This window comes from Loxodonta africana, chromosome 11, assembly GCF_030014295.1.
Source record: "Loxodonta africana isolate mLoxAfr1 chromosome 11, mLoxAfr1.hap2, whole genome shotgun sequence".
Lineage (NCBI taxonomy): Eukaryota > Metazoa > Chordata > Mammalia > Proboscidea > Elephantidae > Loxodonta > Loxodonta africana.
In genome coordinates, this window is record NC_087352.1 from 15,414,286 (window position 1) to 15,431,324 (window position 17,039).

General features: G+C 39.5%; 1 protein-coding gene across 8 annotated transcripts in view; it reads left to right on the plus strand.

The window, feature by feature from the left end:
• CARD8 (caspase recruitment domain family member 8) overlaps positions 1-17,039 on the plus strand; it is a 67,837-nt gene that overhangs the window by 38,115 nt on the left and 12,683 nt on the right. For 7 of the 8 annotated variants that reach the window (XM_023543204.2, XM_023543201.2, XM_023543200.2 and 4 more), the window contains 5 exons: positions 516-745; positions 822-1,084; positions 1,523-1,648; positions 6,751-6,892; positions 16,597-16,641. In XM_023543204.2, the coding sequence (XP_023398972.1) occupies positions 516-745; positions 822-1,084; positions 1,523-1,648; positions 6,751-6,892; positions 16,597-16,641 (806 nt within the window). Of the gene's footprint in view, positions 1-515; positions 746-821; positions 1,085-1,522; positions 1,649-6,750; positions 6,893-11,665; positions 11,751-16,596; positions 16,642-17,039 lie in introns of all 8 variants that reach the window. The other variant, XM_064293934.1, reaches the window with a different exon arrangement.

Here is a 17,039-nt window from a genome sequence, read left to right on the forward strand (position 1 = left end):
ACATGCTGTTCCCTCCTCCATGCATGGGTGTTCTCACCAATCCAGGGACTTCAAAGAGAGCACCCCAAGGTCCTGGGTCCCTGAGTCATTGAAACCTCAATGAATATGCATGTCTTGGCCTTAATATATGTTATAATAGATCCAGCAATGAATATGCATGACTGCATTAGGCCCCCTGCCTTCCTGAAGTTAATTTGCCCTGTGGGGGGCCTGTGCATCCTCTCCTCAACTGACTATTTTGTAAAACAAAGGCATCTTGATTGCTCAGGTTATTTTCAGAAAACTGGTCTAAGGGCCGAACCAAGTTCTTTGTCCCACAATAGAATACAGAGAAATTGGAACTCAAAGAGAGCTTAATTAAATTCCCAGATTTTTCTAATTTAGTAAAATTGTAGATGGATCTCAAACTCTTTCCTAACACCAAAACACCAAATACTACACCACTCTATACAATGTGATTCAGTTTAGAGTCTTGATGGTTCTCCCGTCATGATGTTCTCCTCTGGCTCTTTCAGTGTCCACTTCCCCACAGCTGGGTGGTATCTGTGGCCAGCCACAGGCCTGGGCTTTGGTGTCAGGGAGGCGGTGACTGTGACAATTGCATTTGAGTCTTGGGGTCAGCACCTGGACCTGGCCCTGCAACAAGACAAGCGCCGGATGGTGGCAGGTCCTTTGTTTGACATCACAGCAGAGCCTGTAGGGGCCATAGCCAAAATCCACCTGCCCCACTTCATCTCCCTCCCAGGTAATGTAGGGGGAGAGGAGGTGGTGGGAATTATTGGGCAACATTTTGTACAATTGTCATTGTGGTTCTCCTACAGAAGGTGAGGTTGATATCTCCTGGTTCCAAGTTGCCCATTTTAAGGATGAAGGAATGGTCCTGGAGCAGCCAACCCGGGTGGAGCCTTTTTACGCTGTTCTAGAAAACCCCAGCTTCTCTCTGATGGGAATCCTGCTGTGGATCGCCAGTGGTACTGGTCTCTCGGTCCCCATCACTTCCACCACACTCATCTATTATCACCCTCATCCTGAAGATACTAAGTTCCACGTGTACCTTATCCCCAGTGATTGCACACTAACAAAGGTAAGACTGACTGATTTTTTTTGTTGTCGTTGTTATGAGAACTGTTTTTCCAAGTAATCACCTTGGTCTTTCCAGCCCCTTGTCAAACAGAAAGGACATGAACAGTTTTAATTGAGAGAAGCGTGTATCACCTGCCACGATGTCATTTAATGTGTGCCTATCGTTGCATCATAGGTAACAACCTGTGATAGAAATTCAGTTCTACTGAAAGCTGAGCTTCCTTTTTCTTACTTTCAAGGAAAGGAGAAAGGGAGAGGATACTTGGGGAGATTTTCAGAAGGAGTAAGATCCAGAGGTATCATCATCATGTTTAAAATTGATCATAGCTGAATTAAACACACACACACTTGAATCATATCATATGTTCTACTTTAAAAAATCATGATTATTTACGCCGTTTTACTTTTTTTTTTTCCTTTCTAATTTCTTTCTTCTTAGGCAATAGATGAAGAGGAAGACAGGTTCCATGGTATGCGTCTGCAGACCTCACCCCCAGTGGAACCCCTGAACTTTGGTTCCTGTTATAGTGTGTCTGGATGCACACACCTGGAAATAGTTCCCAAGGTCAGTAGAATCTGAATTTAACTCATCAGTTTTCACTATACGTTATACTTTCAAAATAACTGGTAGAATCTTGACAAAATGTAAACTTTTTAAAAATTAATGTCAAATATGCCCATTTTAACAATTTAAAATAAAGACAAATAAAATTAATTTTACTACATGTTTCCAAGAAACTAACATAAGCAGACTTAACATTTTGGCCTTTGGTGTATTTATTTTGTGGTTAAAATTTATACATTGTTAGTTCCTTTTTTATATCTGGAGGTTCAACTTGCCTGGCATCGTTGCCTCCAAGCCTGACATCTTGCCCAAGGAAAGCACTTAATATGTGTATATTAGAATCCTTCAAAATTGCAACTTGAGGCTTGAATTTTTTTCTTCAGTTCTTTCAGCTTTAGAAATGCCAAGCGTGCTCTTCCCTTTCAGCTTTCTAACTCCAGGTCTTTGCACATTTCATTATAATATTTTACTTTGTCTTCTGGAGCTGCCCTTTGAAAACTTCTGTTTAGCTCTTTTATTTCATTATTTCTTCCTTTCACTTTAGCTACTCTATGCTCAAGTGCAAGTTTCAGAGCCTCTTCTGACATTTATTTAGTCTTTTCTTTCTTTCCTGTCTTTTTAATGACCTTTTGCTTTCTTCATGTATGATGTCCTTGATGCCTTCCCACAACTTCTCTGGTCTTCAGGCATTAGTGTTCAATGCATCAAATCTATTCTTCTTAAAACAAGTCCACGAGAGTGAAAAAAAACTACTTGTGTATATTCCACATGAATTTGGAGACCATCTCAAGAATAGAAGTCCAAGCTGCACTGAAGGCATTGGCGAAACACAAGGCTCCAGGAATTGATGGAATACCAATTGAGATGTTACAAGTGCTCACTTGTCTATGCCAAGAAATTTGGAAGATGGCTTCCTGGCCAACCGAATGGAAGAGATCCATATCTGTATTCATTCCAAAGAAAGGTGATCTAAAAGAATGCAGAAATTATTCAGTGATATCATTAACATCACATGCAAGAAAAATTTTGCTGAAGATCATTCAAGAGCAGCTGCAGCAGTACATCGACAGGGAACTGCCAGAAATTCAAACCAGATCCACAAGAGGACACGGAATGAGGTATATCATTGCTGATATCAGATGGATCTCGGCTGAAAGCAGAGAATACCAGAAAGATATTTACCTGTGTTTTATTGATTATGCAAAGGCATTCAACTCTGTGGATCATAACAAGTTATGGGTAACATTGTGAAGAATGGGAATTCCAGAACACTTAAAAATGTTCATGAGGAACCTGTACGTAGACCAAAAGGCAGTCATTTGAACAGAACAAGGGGATACTGCATGGCTTAAAATCAAGAAAGGTTTGTGTCCGGGTTGTATCCTTTCACCATACTTATTCGATCTGTACGCTGAGCAAATTTTCCAGGAAGATGGACTATATGAAGAAGAATGTGGTATCGGCATTGATGGAAGACTCATCAAAAAACCGTGATATGCAGATAACACAACCTTGCTTATTGAAAACGAAACAGACATGAAGCACTTCCTGATAAAGATCAAAGACTACAGCCTTCAGTATGGATTACACCTCAACACAAAGAAAACAAAAATCCTCACAACTGGACCAATAAGAGACATCTTGATAAACGGAGAAAAGATTGAGGTTGTCAAGGATATCATTTGACTTGAATTCGCAATCAACTCCCATGGAAGCAGCATTCAGGAAATCAAATGACTTATTGCATTGGGAAAATCTGCTGCAAAAGACCTCTTTTTAAAGTGTTAAAAAGCAAAGATTTAACTTTGAGGACTAAGGTGTGTCTGACCCAAGCCATGATATTTTCGATCATCTGTTACGCATAAAAAAGCTGGACAATGTATAAGGAAGACCTAAGAAGAATTGATTCCTGTGAATTATGGTGTTGGCGAAGAATATTGAACATACCATGGACTGCCAGAAGAACGAACAAGTCTGCCTTAGAAGAAATGCAGCCAGACTGCTCCTGGGAAGCAAGGATGGCAAGACATCGTCTCATATACTTTGGACATGTTATTAGGAAGAACCAGTCCCTGGTAAAGCAGAGTGTCAGTGAAAAAGAGGAAGACACTCAATGAGATGGATTGACACAGTGGCTACAAGAACGAGCTCAAGCATAACAAGGGCCATAAGGATGACGCAGCATTGGGCAGCGTTTCTTTCTGTTGTACATAGGGTTGCTATCAGTTGGAACTTACTTGACAGCATCTGATAGCAACAGCAACAACAACAACAATTTCTTATAACTGGTGCCCTGGCAACAGATATTTCCACACATGTGGTTTTATACCATGTCTGTTGTTATTAGACTATCGTAAGTGAAATTACAGACTCCAAGTGTGTTAACCTATTTTAAAGCTAGAGTATTCCCAAATAGGTTTCCAATTGTTTTGCACAATATAACTTCCAATAGTGAGAATGAGATTGTTCAGCTCATATACCATTTCCAGGATAAAGTATCAAAATTTGTCTTTCAACTTGAATGGAAGGAAAAAGCAAGGTTTCGAACCGGTTCAAACTGGTTCAGTCATAGCCCATGAAGAGAAACAGGAACACACCCAAAGTTTTCCAATTTGGTAGATTTGGCACAATTCCAGGAATGGGAAAAATTACAGGTCAAAGCCCTGGAATGGGAGACTCACAGAAGGTGTAGCGAGCCCTTTCAGGAGACTGATGCATTAGATTAAATTATTGGCAGGACTGTAGGAGAGCAACACACATTCAAAGCAGGTCAGTGGGTGGCCATCTTTAAGTAAGCCATCACCATCTTTGAGAGTGGAAGCACCATCTTTGACGGAGTCAGTGCTGCGTGGGGGACTGTGCTCAAAATCTGAAGGCATGAGATTTGGTTGTTATGCAATGCCTAGCTGCTCTTGTTCTTTAAGAGGGAGGTTAAGTTTCTAGCAGGGCTTCGACTGTAATTTTTCCTTCCAGGCTGTCTGTCCAGTTCACCATAACTTTAAAAATTTGGATCTGTTCCAGTCATGCTTCCTTGGCCATAATTTAACCAGGCAGAACTAGGTTGAAGCCCTGAAAAAAAAAAACCAACAAATCTTGGTCAGTTTTAAATTCTTTAATTGAAAGTGATTGATCCATTGTATTTTTTTTTTTTTGGAGATATATATATATATACATATATCTAGAGAGGAAACCCTGGTGGCATACTGGTTAAGTGCTACAGCTATTAACCAAGAGGTTGGCAGTTCGAATCTGCCAGGTGCTACAGGGCAGTTCTACTCTGTCCTATAGGGTCGCTATGAGTCGGAATTGACTCGAGGGCAGTGGGTTTTGGTTTTGGTTTTATATCTAGAGATATTTGTATTATAGGGTCCAGGAAGACAAACAGAAAGACTAAGGGTTGGCAAAATAAAGAGGTTTAAGTTTCTATATTATCATTTTTCCTTTTTGAAAACTAAGGCTGAAGTTAAAAAAAAAAAAAATTTCCCAAAGTTATGCAGACACAAGTTGTGAATCCAAGAGCAAACATCAATTTAGTGTTTTTTTCTAAGTATACCACATCATAAGTATATTATAAAGTATCTGTTCTTGGTCTGCTTATAGTTCCCAGTTTCCTTTAAAAACTCTGAATCATCTAAGGCACAACAATTGGTCTCTATTTGGAGCAACAATGAAATAGAGTCAGGAATAAGAGGTGGAAATGGAATGTGTAGCTAATTGCCTCCATAAATAATTGCCTCCTTTGCCACGAGGCCAGAAGAACTGGTTGGGGTCTGGATACAATTACATTTTGATCAAAGATTCTAGAGAATATTTTGATCAAAGATTCTGTAGAAATCTGCTCAAAAGGGGGAAATGCAGAACAGAATTTCAAATTCTCATGGTCTACAGGCTATCTGGAGCCATGCAGGCTGGATGAATTCTTGAAACTATTGCCCTGAGATAATCTTTAAGCCTTAAGCCAAAAATATCCCCTGAAGTCTTCTTAAAACCAAACAATAGTTTAGCTTGACTGGTAAAAAAATGTCTGCCTTGAGTATTGTGCTCCTTTAAGAATTATGTATATGGGATCAAGGTGACAACAACAACTCGAAATATTAGATATGAATTTTAGGGAGCTCTGCATTTATGTTAATGGGGCAGAAACAATTCAGAAAGGAGGGTGAGAATGGTTGCACAACTTGAAGAATGTAATCAACAATATTGAATTGTTTGTGTAGAAACTGCTGAGATGCCTATGTTTTGCTGTGTATATTCCCAAGAACAACAATGAAGCCTCTGAATCAACCATTCAAAGCAGGAACTGCCTCTCAGATACTTGGTTGTCTTCTTGGCAAGATACATCCTTGGCTTTTGCAGGACTTGCCATAACCCCTGGTGATACAGAGATGAATAAGACACAGTGTTCCAATGGGAGTAGAATATAGTAAACATGAGCTATGAAATGGAAAATTGTAACATGAGGTGATAAATAATCTTGAGCAAGATAAATGCACCTCAGAATCATCTATCTGAAAGATTTAGAACCAGTTATTTCACTTCTGACAATTTTATTATAATTATTATTTCCCAAGAGCTGTGAGGCCTGCCTCCAACAGGAACTAGACTTGCATCAGCCAAGCTCTTCTTCATTCTATCCTGGCCAGAAAGTTAGCACCAGTTCCCCCATTGCAGCAGTCCCTAGGAATCCTGAGGTGGTGGGGTGCAGAGCAGAGCTATCTGAAATGGCCCTTGGTATTTTCCATTTAGGCCGAGTGAGGACTGATGAGATTCCTTTGACAGGACTCTCACTTCTCTGCAGCGTCTCAGATTCTGTTCTGGAGGGTCTCAAGAACTTAAAAGTTTGTATTCAGTTAGTAGCTCAGACAATTTTTTCTCTGACCATGTGCAGTTGAGCCTGAGGATACTCCTCCTTCTATGGGATAATTATATTTTCTCAAATCGTAAATGTAAAAGTCTGTTGACATCTCTCCATCCATTTAGCCTTCAAACGGCCATGGGTTGTAGGAAGAAAACAGAGATTAAATTCCATTGGCTTGTCCATTCTAGGGAGCCATTCTTTTCTACCCTCCACTGCTTCAAGATAAGTGGTATGCTTCCTCTAGGAGCTGAAATTATCCTACAGAAGCCCTGGAGAGATCCAGCCTTTCTCTAAAGTCTATGCTGGGCAGATGAAAGAACCAATTCAACTGAAAATTACTGACAAAAGTCTTGGGAGCCTGGTCTGGGAGACTTTGGTGAAACCAGGTAGGTAAAAGTATGAGGATGGATTTTTTTGAGAAGGAAAATCCTTGCCCTTCAATCTGTGGGTGTAGTGAAGTGGATCAAAGGAGATCATGTGTTTCTGGTCCCATCCCAGATGAGAAAATTAATCTATTGTCAGTTTATATGTAATGGGAGTGAAAAAAAAGATGGCGGCAATGATTCATATCTAGGGAGCGAAATGTGCAAGTGTGCCTGGGAGTGGGAATGGGCATTGGTGTGGAGAACAGAACCACTCATGCCTAAGGGATAAAGAATGGGTGATACTAATTATAAAAGTCAGGAGGAGTGTAAAGGCCATTTAATTCCATATCCTGCACAACTTTATAATGTCCTCTAAAGTCACGTTTCTGATTTTGTAGTGCTATATGCCTTTAGACAATCTGATGATTTGTAAAATGTTTTATCAATGCAGACAAACCCAACATTATAAACACAATTTTGGGAAGTTTAGTAACTCCCGGACCCTTGCCATTGATTTCCTATGGGCTCTCAAGTCCCAATGATCTCCTGTGCATCCTCAAGTCCCTGGATAAACAACCAAAATTTTAATACAGCATCCTTATAAAAGCCACCCTCTGCCTGAATACCTACGATGATGGAGAAATAAATACCTCTAAAGTAAAAGCTTATTACCTTGAGCAATATTATACCTGAAATAATTTCTCTCAGGCCTTATCATGAGAAGGACATTAAAGTAAAATTTTTGTTGTTGTTTGTTGTTAGTTGGCATCGAGTTGATTTTGGAAGCAGATTGCCAGATCAGTCTTCGAGGTGCCTCTGGGTGGTTTGAGCTGCCAACCTTTTTGCTGGTAGTCAAGTGCTTAACTACTTGTGCCACCCAGGGACTCCAAATTAAAAATTAGCAGAGGGCTATAAATTGCTTTACCCTTTGAATAGTAATATGGGAGCAAAGATTAAATTTGAAAATTGTCCTATGATCCAGGAAATCACTTTAAGAGATCTATCCTATAGAATACAAGCACCTGTACCTAGGGAAGAAGTATGCAAAGATATTTCTTGGAACATTTTTGCAGTGGGAATAAATAAAGCCCACCTGAATACACAACAATAGAGGAAAACCTTCCATCAACTTAAGATAGTTTCCAAATTTCAGTACTATAAAAAATGTGCCGGTAGTATCAGATTAAAAAAAAATTTTTTTTTCAAGTTTAGTCATTTAATATGGCTATTTCCCTTTTTTTGTTAAGTGAAAGTTTTCAGAGTAAATTAGTTTCTCGTTAAATAATTAATGCACAAATTGTTCTGTGATATTGATTGCCAGCCACAGAGTGTGTCTACACTTTCCCTTTCTCAACCTTGGTTTCCCCATTTCCATTTGTCCCGTTTCCCTGTCCCTTTCTGCCTTCTCGTCTTTGCTTTTGGGCTGGCGTGCCCTTTTAGTTTCATATACATGGTTGAACTGCCTTAATTATTATTTGTTTTATAGGCCTGTCTAATCTTTGGCTGAAGGGTGAGCTTCAGAAGTGACTTCAGTATTGAGTTAAAAGGGCGCCTGGGGGCCATACTCTTGGGTTTTCTCCAGTCTCTGTTAGACCAGTAAGTCTGGTCTTTTTCTGTGAGTTTGAATTTTGTTCTACATTCTTCTCCCGCTCTGTTTGGGAACTTCTATTGTAATTATTATTGCAGAGCAGTCAGTGGTGGTAGCTGGGCACCATGTAGTTGTTCTGGTCTCAGCCTGGTGAAGGCTGTGGTAGCTATGGACAAACCTTTCCCTTGTTTCTTTGGTTTTCTTCATCCTCCTTTGGTCCAGCTGGGGTGAGACCAGTAGATGGCTGCTCACAAGCTTTTAAGGTCCTAGATGTTACTCATCGAGTATGACGTAGAGCATTTTCTTTATAAGCTATGTTATGACAACTGATTAGACATCCCCTGAGACCATGGTGGCCAGCCCTCAGCCCAGTAACTTGGTCCCTCAGGGAGTTTGGATGTGCCTATGAAGCTTCTATGACTTTGCCTTGGTCAAGTTGTGCTGACTTCCCCAGTATTGTGTATTGTCATACCCTTCACCAAAGTTCCCACTTATCTATTGTCTGTTGCCGTTGGTAGGTGCTGTTGAGTCGGTTATGACTCATAACAACCCTACGTACAACAGAACGAAACAGTGCCCAGTGCTGCGTCATCCTCATGACCCTTGTTATGCTTGAGCCCATTGTTGCAGCCAGTGTGTGTATCCATCTCATTGAAAGTCTTCCTCTTTTTCACTGACCATCTACTTTACCAAGCATGATGTCCTTCTCCAGGGATTAATCCCTCCGGATAACATGCCCGAGTTATGTAAGACTAAATCTCACCATCCTCGCTTCTACAGAGCATTCTGTTTGGAATTCTTACAAGACAGATTTGTTCATTCTTTTGGCAATCCATGGTATATTCAACATTCTTTTCCAGCACCACAATTCTCAGGCATCAATTCTTCTTCGGTCTTCCTTAATCATTGCCCAGCTTTTGGATGCGTTTGGAAACACCAGGGCTTGGATCAGGCAAGCCTTTAGTCCTTAAAGTGACGTCTTTGCTTTTTAACACTCTAAAGAGATCTTTTTCAGCAGATTTGCCCAATGCAATGCGTCCTTTGATTTCTTGACTGCTGCTTCCATGGGTGTTGACTATGAATCTAAGTAAAATGAAATCCTTGACAATTTCAATCTTTTCTTCCTTTATAATGATCTTGCTTATTGGTCCAGTTGTGAGGGTTTTTGTTTTCTTTATGTTGAGGTGTAATCCACACTGAAGGCTATATAGTCTTTAATGTTCATCAGTAAGTGCTTCTGGTCCTCTTCACTGTCAGCAAACAAGATTGTGTCATCTGTATAATGCAAGTTTCTTGATAAGACTTCCTCCAATCCTGATGCCCTGTTCTTCTTCATATAGTCCAACTTCTTGGATTATTTGCTCAGCATACAGATTGAATAAGTATGGTGAAAGAATACAACCCTGATTCACACCATTCCTGACTTTAAACCATGCAGTATCCTTTTGTTCTCTTTGAACGACTGCCTCTTGATCTATGTACAGGTTTCTCATGAGCACAATTAAATTGTCCTGAATTCCTATTCTTAGCAAAGTTATCTGTAATTTGTTATGATCCACACAGTCAAATGCCTTTGCACAGGTGAACATCTTTCTGGTATTCTCTGCTTTCAGCCAGGATCCATCTGACATTGGCTATGATACCCCTCATTCCATGTCCTCTTCTGAATTCAGCTTGAATTTCTGGGCTTTCCCTGTCAATGTACTGCTGCAGCCACTTTTAAATGATCTTCAGCAAAATTATGTGATATTAATGACATTGTTCCCTACTTTCCGCATCACCTTTCTTTGGAATAGACATAAATATGGATGTCTTCCAGTTGGTTGGTTAGGTCTCTGTCTTCCAGATATCTTGGCATGATGAGTGAGCACTTTCAGTGCTGCATCCATTTGTTAAACATCTCAATTGGGATTCCGTCAATTTCTGGAGCCTTGTTTTTGCCGGTGTCTTCAGTGCAGCTTGGACTTCTTCCTTCAGTAGTGTTTATGTTTCTATCACCAAGGCCATATTTTCCAGCTACCGAAACTTCTTCTTTGTTTCCAACTTTCACATTCCAATCACCAGTAATTATCAATTTGTGACTGCAGAATTTGGTAAAAATCTTCAATTTCGATTTCTTTGGCCTTAGTCATTTTCTAGTTAGTGTTTTCCCCTCCCCACACCTCCCTCTTTCATAACTGTCAAAGATTGTTTCTTTCTGTATAGAAACATTTTCATGTGTTCTTATAATGGTCTCATATATTATTTGTCCTTCTGTGACTGACTGATTTCACTCTGCATAATGCTGTCCAGATTCATCCATGTCTTGAGACGGTTCTCAGATTCATCATTGTTCTTTATCATTGTGTAGTATTCCATTGTGTGTATGTACCACAGTTTGTTTATCCATTCATCTGTTGATGGGCACTTAGGTTGCTTCCAACTTTTTGCTATTGTGAAAATGCTGGGAAGAACATGAGTGTGCATATGTCTATTTGTGTGATGGCTTTTATTTCTTTAGGATATATTCCTAGGAGTGGGATTCCTGGATCGTATGGTATTTCTCTTTCCGGCTTTTTAAGAAAGTGCCATATAGTTTTCCAAAATGGTTGTGCTATTTTGCATTCCCACCAGCAGTGCATAAGTGTTCCAATCACCCCCCAGCCTCTCCAACATTTGTTATTTTCTGTTTTTTTTTTTATTCGTGTCAGTAATGTCGGGGTGAGATGGCATCTCATTGTGGTTTTGATTTGCATTTCTCTAATGGCTAATGATCAAAAGCATTTCCTCATGTGTCTGCTATCCACTTGAATGTCTTCTTTGGTGAAGCATCCGTTCATATTTTTGCCCATTTTTTAATTATTTGTCTTATTGTTGTAGAGTTGTTGGATTTTCCTGCAGATTTTAGAGATTATACCTTTGTCGGATTTGTCATAGCTAAACATTTTTTACCAGTCTGTAGGTTCTCTTTTCACTCTTGGTGAAGTCTTTTGATGAGCATAAGTGTTTAATTTTTAGAAGATCCCAGTTATCTATCTTATCTTCTGGTGTTCGTATAATTGTAGGTTGCAGTTTATATCCTATTTATGCTATATAATAGGGCCAGTTTTCCATGATCTTTATAGTTTTTTGTTTTATATTTAGGTCTTTGACCCATTTTAAATTAGTTTTTTTTTTTTTTTTTTTTGTATAATATATGGTATTGGTCTTGCTTCATTTTTTTACAGATGGACATCCAGTTTTGCCAGCATCATTTGTTAAAAAGACTGCATTTTCCCATCTAACTGACTTTGGGCTTTTTTCGAAGATTAGGTGAGCATAAAAACAAAAAACAACCCATTGCTATCGAGTCAATGCCGAGTCATAGTGACCCTATAGGACAGAGTAGAACTGCCCTGTAGGGTTTCCAAGGTGTGCCTGGTGGATTCGAACTGCTGACTTTTTGGTTAGCAGGTGTAGCACTTAACCACTATGCCGCCAGTGTAGGTGACCATAGGTAGATAGATTTACATCTGGATTCTTCATTCTGTTCCGTTGGTCAATGTGTCTGTCATTATAACAGTACCAGGCTGTTTTGACTACCATAGCTGTATAGGAGGTTCTGAGGTCAGGTACTGTGAGACCTCCAGCTTTGTTATTCTTCTTCAATAATTCTTAACTTATCTAGGGCCTCTTTCCTTTCCATATAAAGTTAACAATTTGTTTTTCCATCTCTTTAAAGAATGTTGTTGGTATTTGGATCAGGATTATATTGTATTTGTAGATTGCTTTAAGTAGAATTGACATTTTCAGCATGTTGAGTGTACCTATCCATGAGCATGGTATGTTTTTCCATTTGTGTAGATCTCATTTGGTTACTTGCAGTAGTGTTTTGTAGTTTTCTTTGTATAGGTCTTTTATGTCACTGGTTAGATTTATTCCTAAGTATTTTATTTTTTTAGGGGCTATTATAAATGATATTGTTTTCCTGATTTCCTTTTCATAGTTCTCTTTATTGATGTATAGAAATCCAAGTGATTTTTGTACGTTTGTCTTCTATTTTGCTACTCTGCTGAATCTTTCTATTAATTACAGTAGTTTTCTCGTGGAGTCTCTTGGGTTCTATATGTATCGTATCATATCATGTGTGAATAGGGTTAGTTTTACCTCTTCCTTACCAATTTGGATGCTCTTTATTTCTTTTTCTTGCCTTATTGCTCTAGCTAGGACTTGCAGTACAATGTTTAAATAGGAGTGGTGTTAAAGGGCATCCTTGTCTTGTTCCTGGAAGCCCTGGTGGTGCAGTATTTAAGAGTTTGGCTGCAAAACAAAAACCCAATAGTTTGAATCCACAAGCTGCTTCTTGGAAACCCAATGGGGCAGTTCTACTCTGTCCTATGTGGTCACTATGAGACTGAATTGACCTGATGGCAATGGGTTTCATTTTGGTTATCTTGTTCCTGTTCTCAGGGGGAGTATTTTCAGCCTCTCTCCATTGAGAATAATGTTGGCTGTTGGTTTTGTATAGATGCCTTTTATTGTGTTGAGGAATTTCCCTTCTATTCCTATTTTGTTCAGAATTTTTATCAGGAATGAGTGTTGGACTTCATCGATTGCCTCTTCTGTGTCAATTGAGATGATCATGTGATTCTTTTTTGTTCTATTTGTGTGGTGGATTACGTCAATGGATTTTCTAATGTTCAATCATCCTTGCATACCTGGTATGAATCCCATTTGGTCATGGCATATTATTATTCTTTATATGATGATGAATTCTGTGGCTAGAATTTTGTTGAAAATTTTTGCATCTATATTCATGAGAGATATTGGTCTGTAGTTTTCTTTTTTGGAGGTGTTTTTGCCTGGTTTTGGTATCAGGGTTATACTGGCATCATAAAATGAGTTCAGAAGTATCCCTTCCTTTTCTGTTATGAAATAGTTTGAGTAGTACTGGTGTGAACTCTTCTCTGAATATTTGGTAGAATTCTCCAGTGAAGCCATCTGGGCCAGAACTTTTTTTGCTGGGAGTTTTTTTTTTTTTTTTTAATTACCTTTTCAATGTCTTCTTTTGTTGTGGGTCTGTTCAGATTTTCTACCTCAGTTTGTATTAGTTTAGGCAGGTAATATGTTTCTAGAAATTTGTCCATTTCCTCTAGATTTTCAAATTTGTTGGAGTACAGTTTTTCATAGTACTCTGTAATGATCCTTTTTGTTTCAGTTGGACCTGTTGTAATGTCCTCCATTTCATTTCTTATTTGGGTTATTTGCTTTCTCTCCTGTTTTTTTTTTTTTTTTTTTTTGACAGTTTGGCCAATGGTTTGTCAATTTTGTTGATTCTTTCAAATAAGCAACTTTTGGTTTTGTTGATTCTTTCTATTTTTTTGTATTCTCTGTTTCATTTATGTCTGCTCTAATCTTTACTGGAAACCCTGGTGGCATAGTGGTTAAGAGCTATGGCTGCTAACCAAAAGTCCTGCAGTTCAAATCCACCAGGCATTCTTTGGGAACCCTATGGGGCAGTTCTACTTTGTTTTTGTTTTATGAGTCAAAATCAACTCGACAGCAATGTTTTGTTTTTTTCTAGGGGGGGGGGGGTTGGTAATCTTTATTATTTCCTTTCTTCTGGTGGCTGTGGGCTTCTTTTACTGTTCTCTTTCTATTTGTTTGAGTTGTAAAGCTAACGTTTTGATTTTGTCCTTTTCGTCTTTTTAGATGTGTGCATCTCTTGCTATAAATTGACCTCTGAGCACTGCCTTTGCTGTGTCCCAAAGGTTTTGGTATGATGTGTTTTCATTTTTGTATGATTCTAGAAATTTTCTGAATCTATCTTTGATTTCTTCTATTACTCAGTGATTTTTAAGCAAAGTGTTAGTTTCCATTTTTTAATTTTTTTTTCCTTGCTCTTCCTTTTATTAATTTCTATTTCTATGGCACTGTGATCAGAGAAAATGCTTTGTATTAACTCATTGTTTTGAATATTGTTGAGGATTGCTTTCTGGCCTAAGATGTGGTCTATTCTGGAGAGTGTTTATATACATTGGGAAAAAATCTTTAATTTGCTGCTGTTGGGTGGAGTGTTCTATGTATATCTATGAGGTAAAATTGGTTGATTGTGGCCTTTAGATCTTCTGTATCTTTGCTGAGTTTCTTTCTAGATGTTCTGTCCTTTACCAAAGGTGGCGTATTGAAGTCTCCTGCTATTATTATGGAATTATCAATTTCTCTTTCCCATGCTGTTACAGTTTGTTTTATGTATTTCGAAGCCCTGTCACTGGGTGCGTAGATATTTATTATGGTTCTGTCATCGTGGTGGGTTGCCCTTTTAGTCATTATATAATGTCCCTCCTTGTCTTTTATGGTGGATTTTGTCTTAAAGTCTATTTTATCTAAGGTTAGTATTGCCACTCCTGCTCTTCTTTGGTTGCTGTTTGCTTGATACATTTTTTTCAACTGTTTGATTTTTCATATATTTTTGTCTTTGTTTCCAAAGTACGTCTCTTGTAGACAGCATATTGATGGGTCATGCTTTTTTTTAATCCATTCTGTCATTCTTTGTCTCTTTGTGAGTGCATTTAAGCCATTTAAGTTCAATGTGATTATCAGTAGGTATGAGTTCATTGCCGTCATTTTGTAGTGCTTTTTTTTTTTTTTTTTTGTGGTGCTGACATTTTTTTGTTGTTTGTTCCTTTTACTCTCCTGGGCTGGCGTGGGAGCAGTGTGGCAAGGTGAGGCCAGGCATCCGGAGGTCCACACCAATCCCACATATGGATATGGTGTTCTGTATGCGGGGGTGGGGAACAGGGAGCATGGTCTGGGAGTCCAAGTGTCCCTGCCAGTGCCACTTAGGGGTGTGATGCTTGATGGGGCTGGGCCATTGGGTAGCATGGGGCTGAGTCCAGTGATCAGAGGCCCACACGCTCAATCGTGTGGTGCTGTGCAGGCAGTGTAGAGAGGCAGGAAGGAAGGGGGGGAGGATTTGATGTGTGGAGCTAGGTGGGAGGGAGAAAGAAAAGAGAGAAACAATAGGGAAAAAAATGGTGGTGTGGTGGGAGCCAGTGGGTGGGGGTAGGACAGACTCTCGGAGGCTGTGTGCTTGGGGCTGTCTAGCTCAGTGTGCAGCATGGCCTGTCAAGAAGGGGCAGAGAGAGTGCATGGGGCTAGGTCAGAAGAAGAAAGAAAAAAAGTAAAGAGAGAGAAGAAACAAACAAACAAAATATGGCACTGAGGGAACCAGTTGTTGGGGGCGGTGTGGAACTGGGGTGGTGATGAGCTGGTGTCTTTCTCCCAGAGACAGAGGCAGCTCAGGGGGCTAAGTGGGAGGGAAAAGGAAAAGGAAGAAAGGGAAAGAGAAAAAAAAATACATGGCACTGAGGGAGCCTGCCAATGGAGACAGGGTGGACCTGGGGCAACAGTGAGCTGGTGTCTCTCCTGCCAAGTGACTGTGGCCCATTGGAAAGTGGCAGAGGCAACATACGGGCAGAAGGGTGAGGGGTGGGAAAGTTGTATGTCTGGTTACTGAGTGCTGTGTCTCCCACTGGGAGCTCTGTGAAGTTGTCTTCCTGTACTCCCTGTCTGGGGTCATTGCTGGCTGTGCTCCTAGATGGCGAAGCTGTGCTGCATTAGCTGATAGGGGACCTCCACTCCTTAGCCCTCCTGGTTCTCTGTTCTCTGTCAGTTTCTTCTTCCATTTGGTGCTTGATCTAGTTATTTATCCTTTCATTTGATGCTTAGGGTTCCAAGACTGACATTTACATCTGTTTTACTTAGTTTTTCGGGTCTTTGCTGCAGAGTGATGGCATGGTGCTTTTGTCTATAGCAACATGTTGGCTCCGCCTCTAATATCTCACTTCTAAAATGCCTTTATATAGACTATACGTTTATGTAAGACAGTGTGATATAATTTTTTGTAGCCATCGTATTTTCTAACATTGGCTTGCAAATAGAAACTGAAAGAATATTGGAAGGAAGAAATTTCTTCCTTCCTCTGATAAATTTACTTAATGGACAGTGAGTGAGCCTTTACTTAATAGGGCTCCAGAAGTATATTAAGATTCAAAACAGGATCCTCACCTTATAAGCAGGGAATTAAATGACTTCATTTGGCCGTATCAAAGACTAGAAAAGGTAAATAATGGTTTATGATTGATTTTTATGTCATCCTCCAATTTCTTTTTCCTAGTGGATCTCCAGCTTGGTGCCACATCAGCCCCACCCACTTTCTCAGGTCAGTGAAATGTTTTCATTTAAAGCCAGAGGGATGTGTTTCTGATTTGAGGACATCTTTGAGTGGCCTCATCACACAGCAAGAATTCATTCCTTCCATCCTCGTCAGTTACAAAGACCAACTAATTTCAGAGACAAACACAACAAGTATGATTTACTTAAGCAAGGGTGTTAGTGTGAACTATCAGACGGAAGAGCATGCAACAACAAATTACTGCGGAAAAAATCTTTCATCTGGAGAACTATAAGTAAAAGTAGTTCTGTATGACTGAAACATAAATTATTAGGGGGACAAAGCAAACATGAGACTAGAGAGGCAGGCAGGAACCCAATAGCAGAAGTCCAAGAAAGATGTTATGAATATTGTGGACTTTGGACTGAAGGCAAAGGAGAATCATG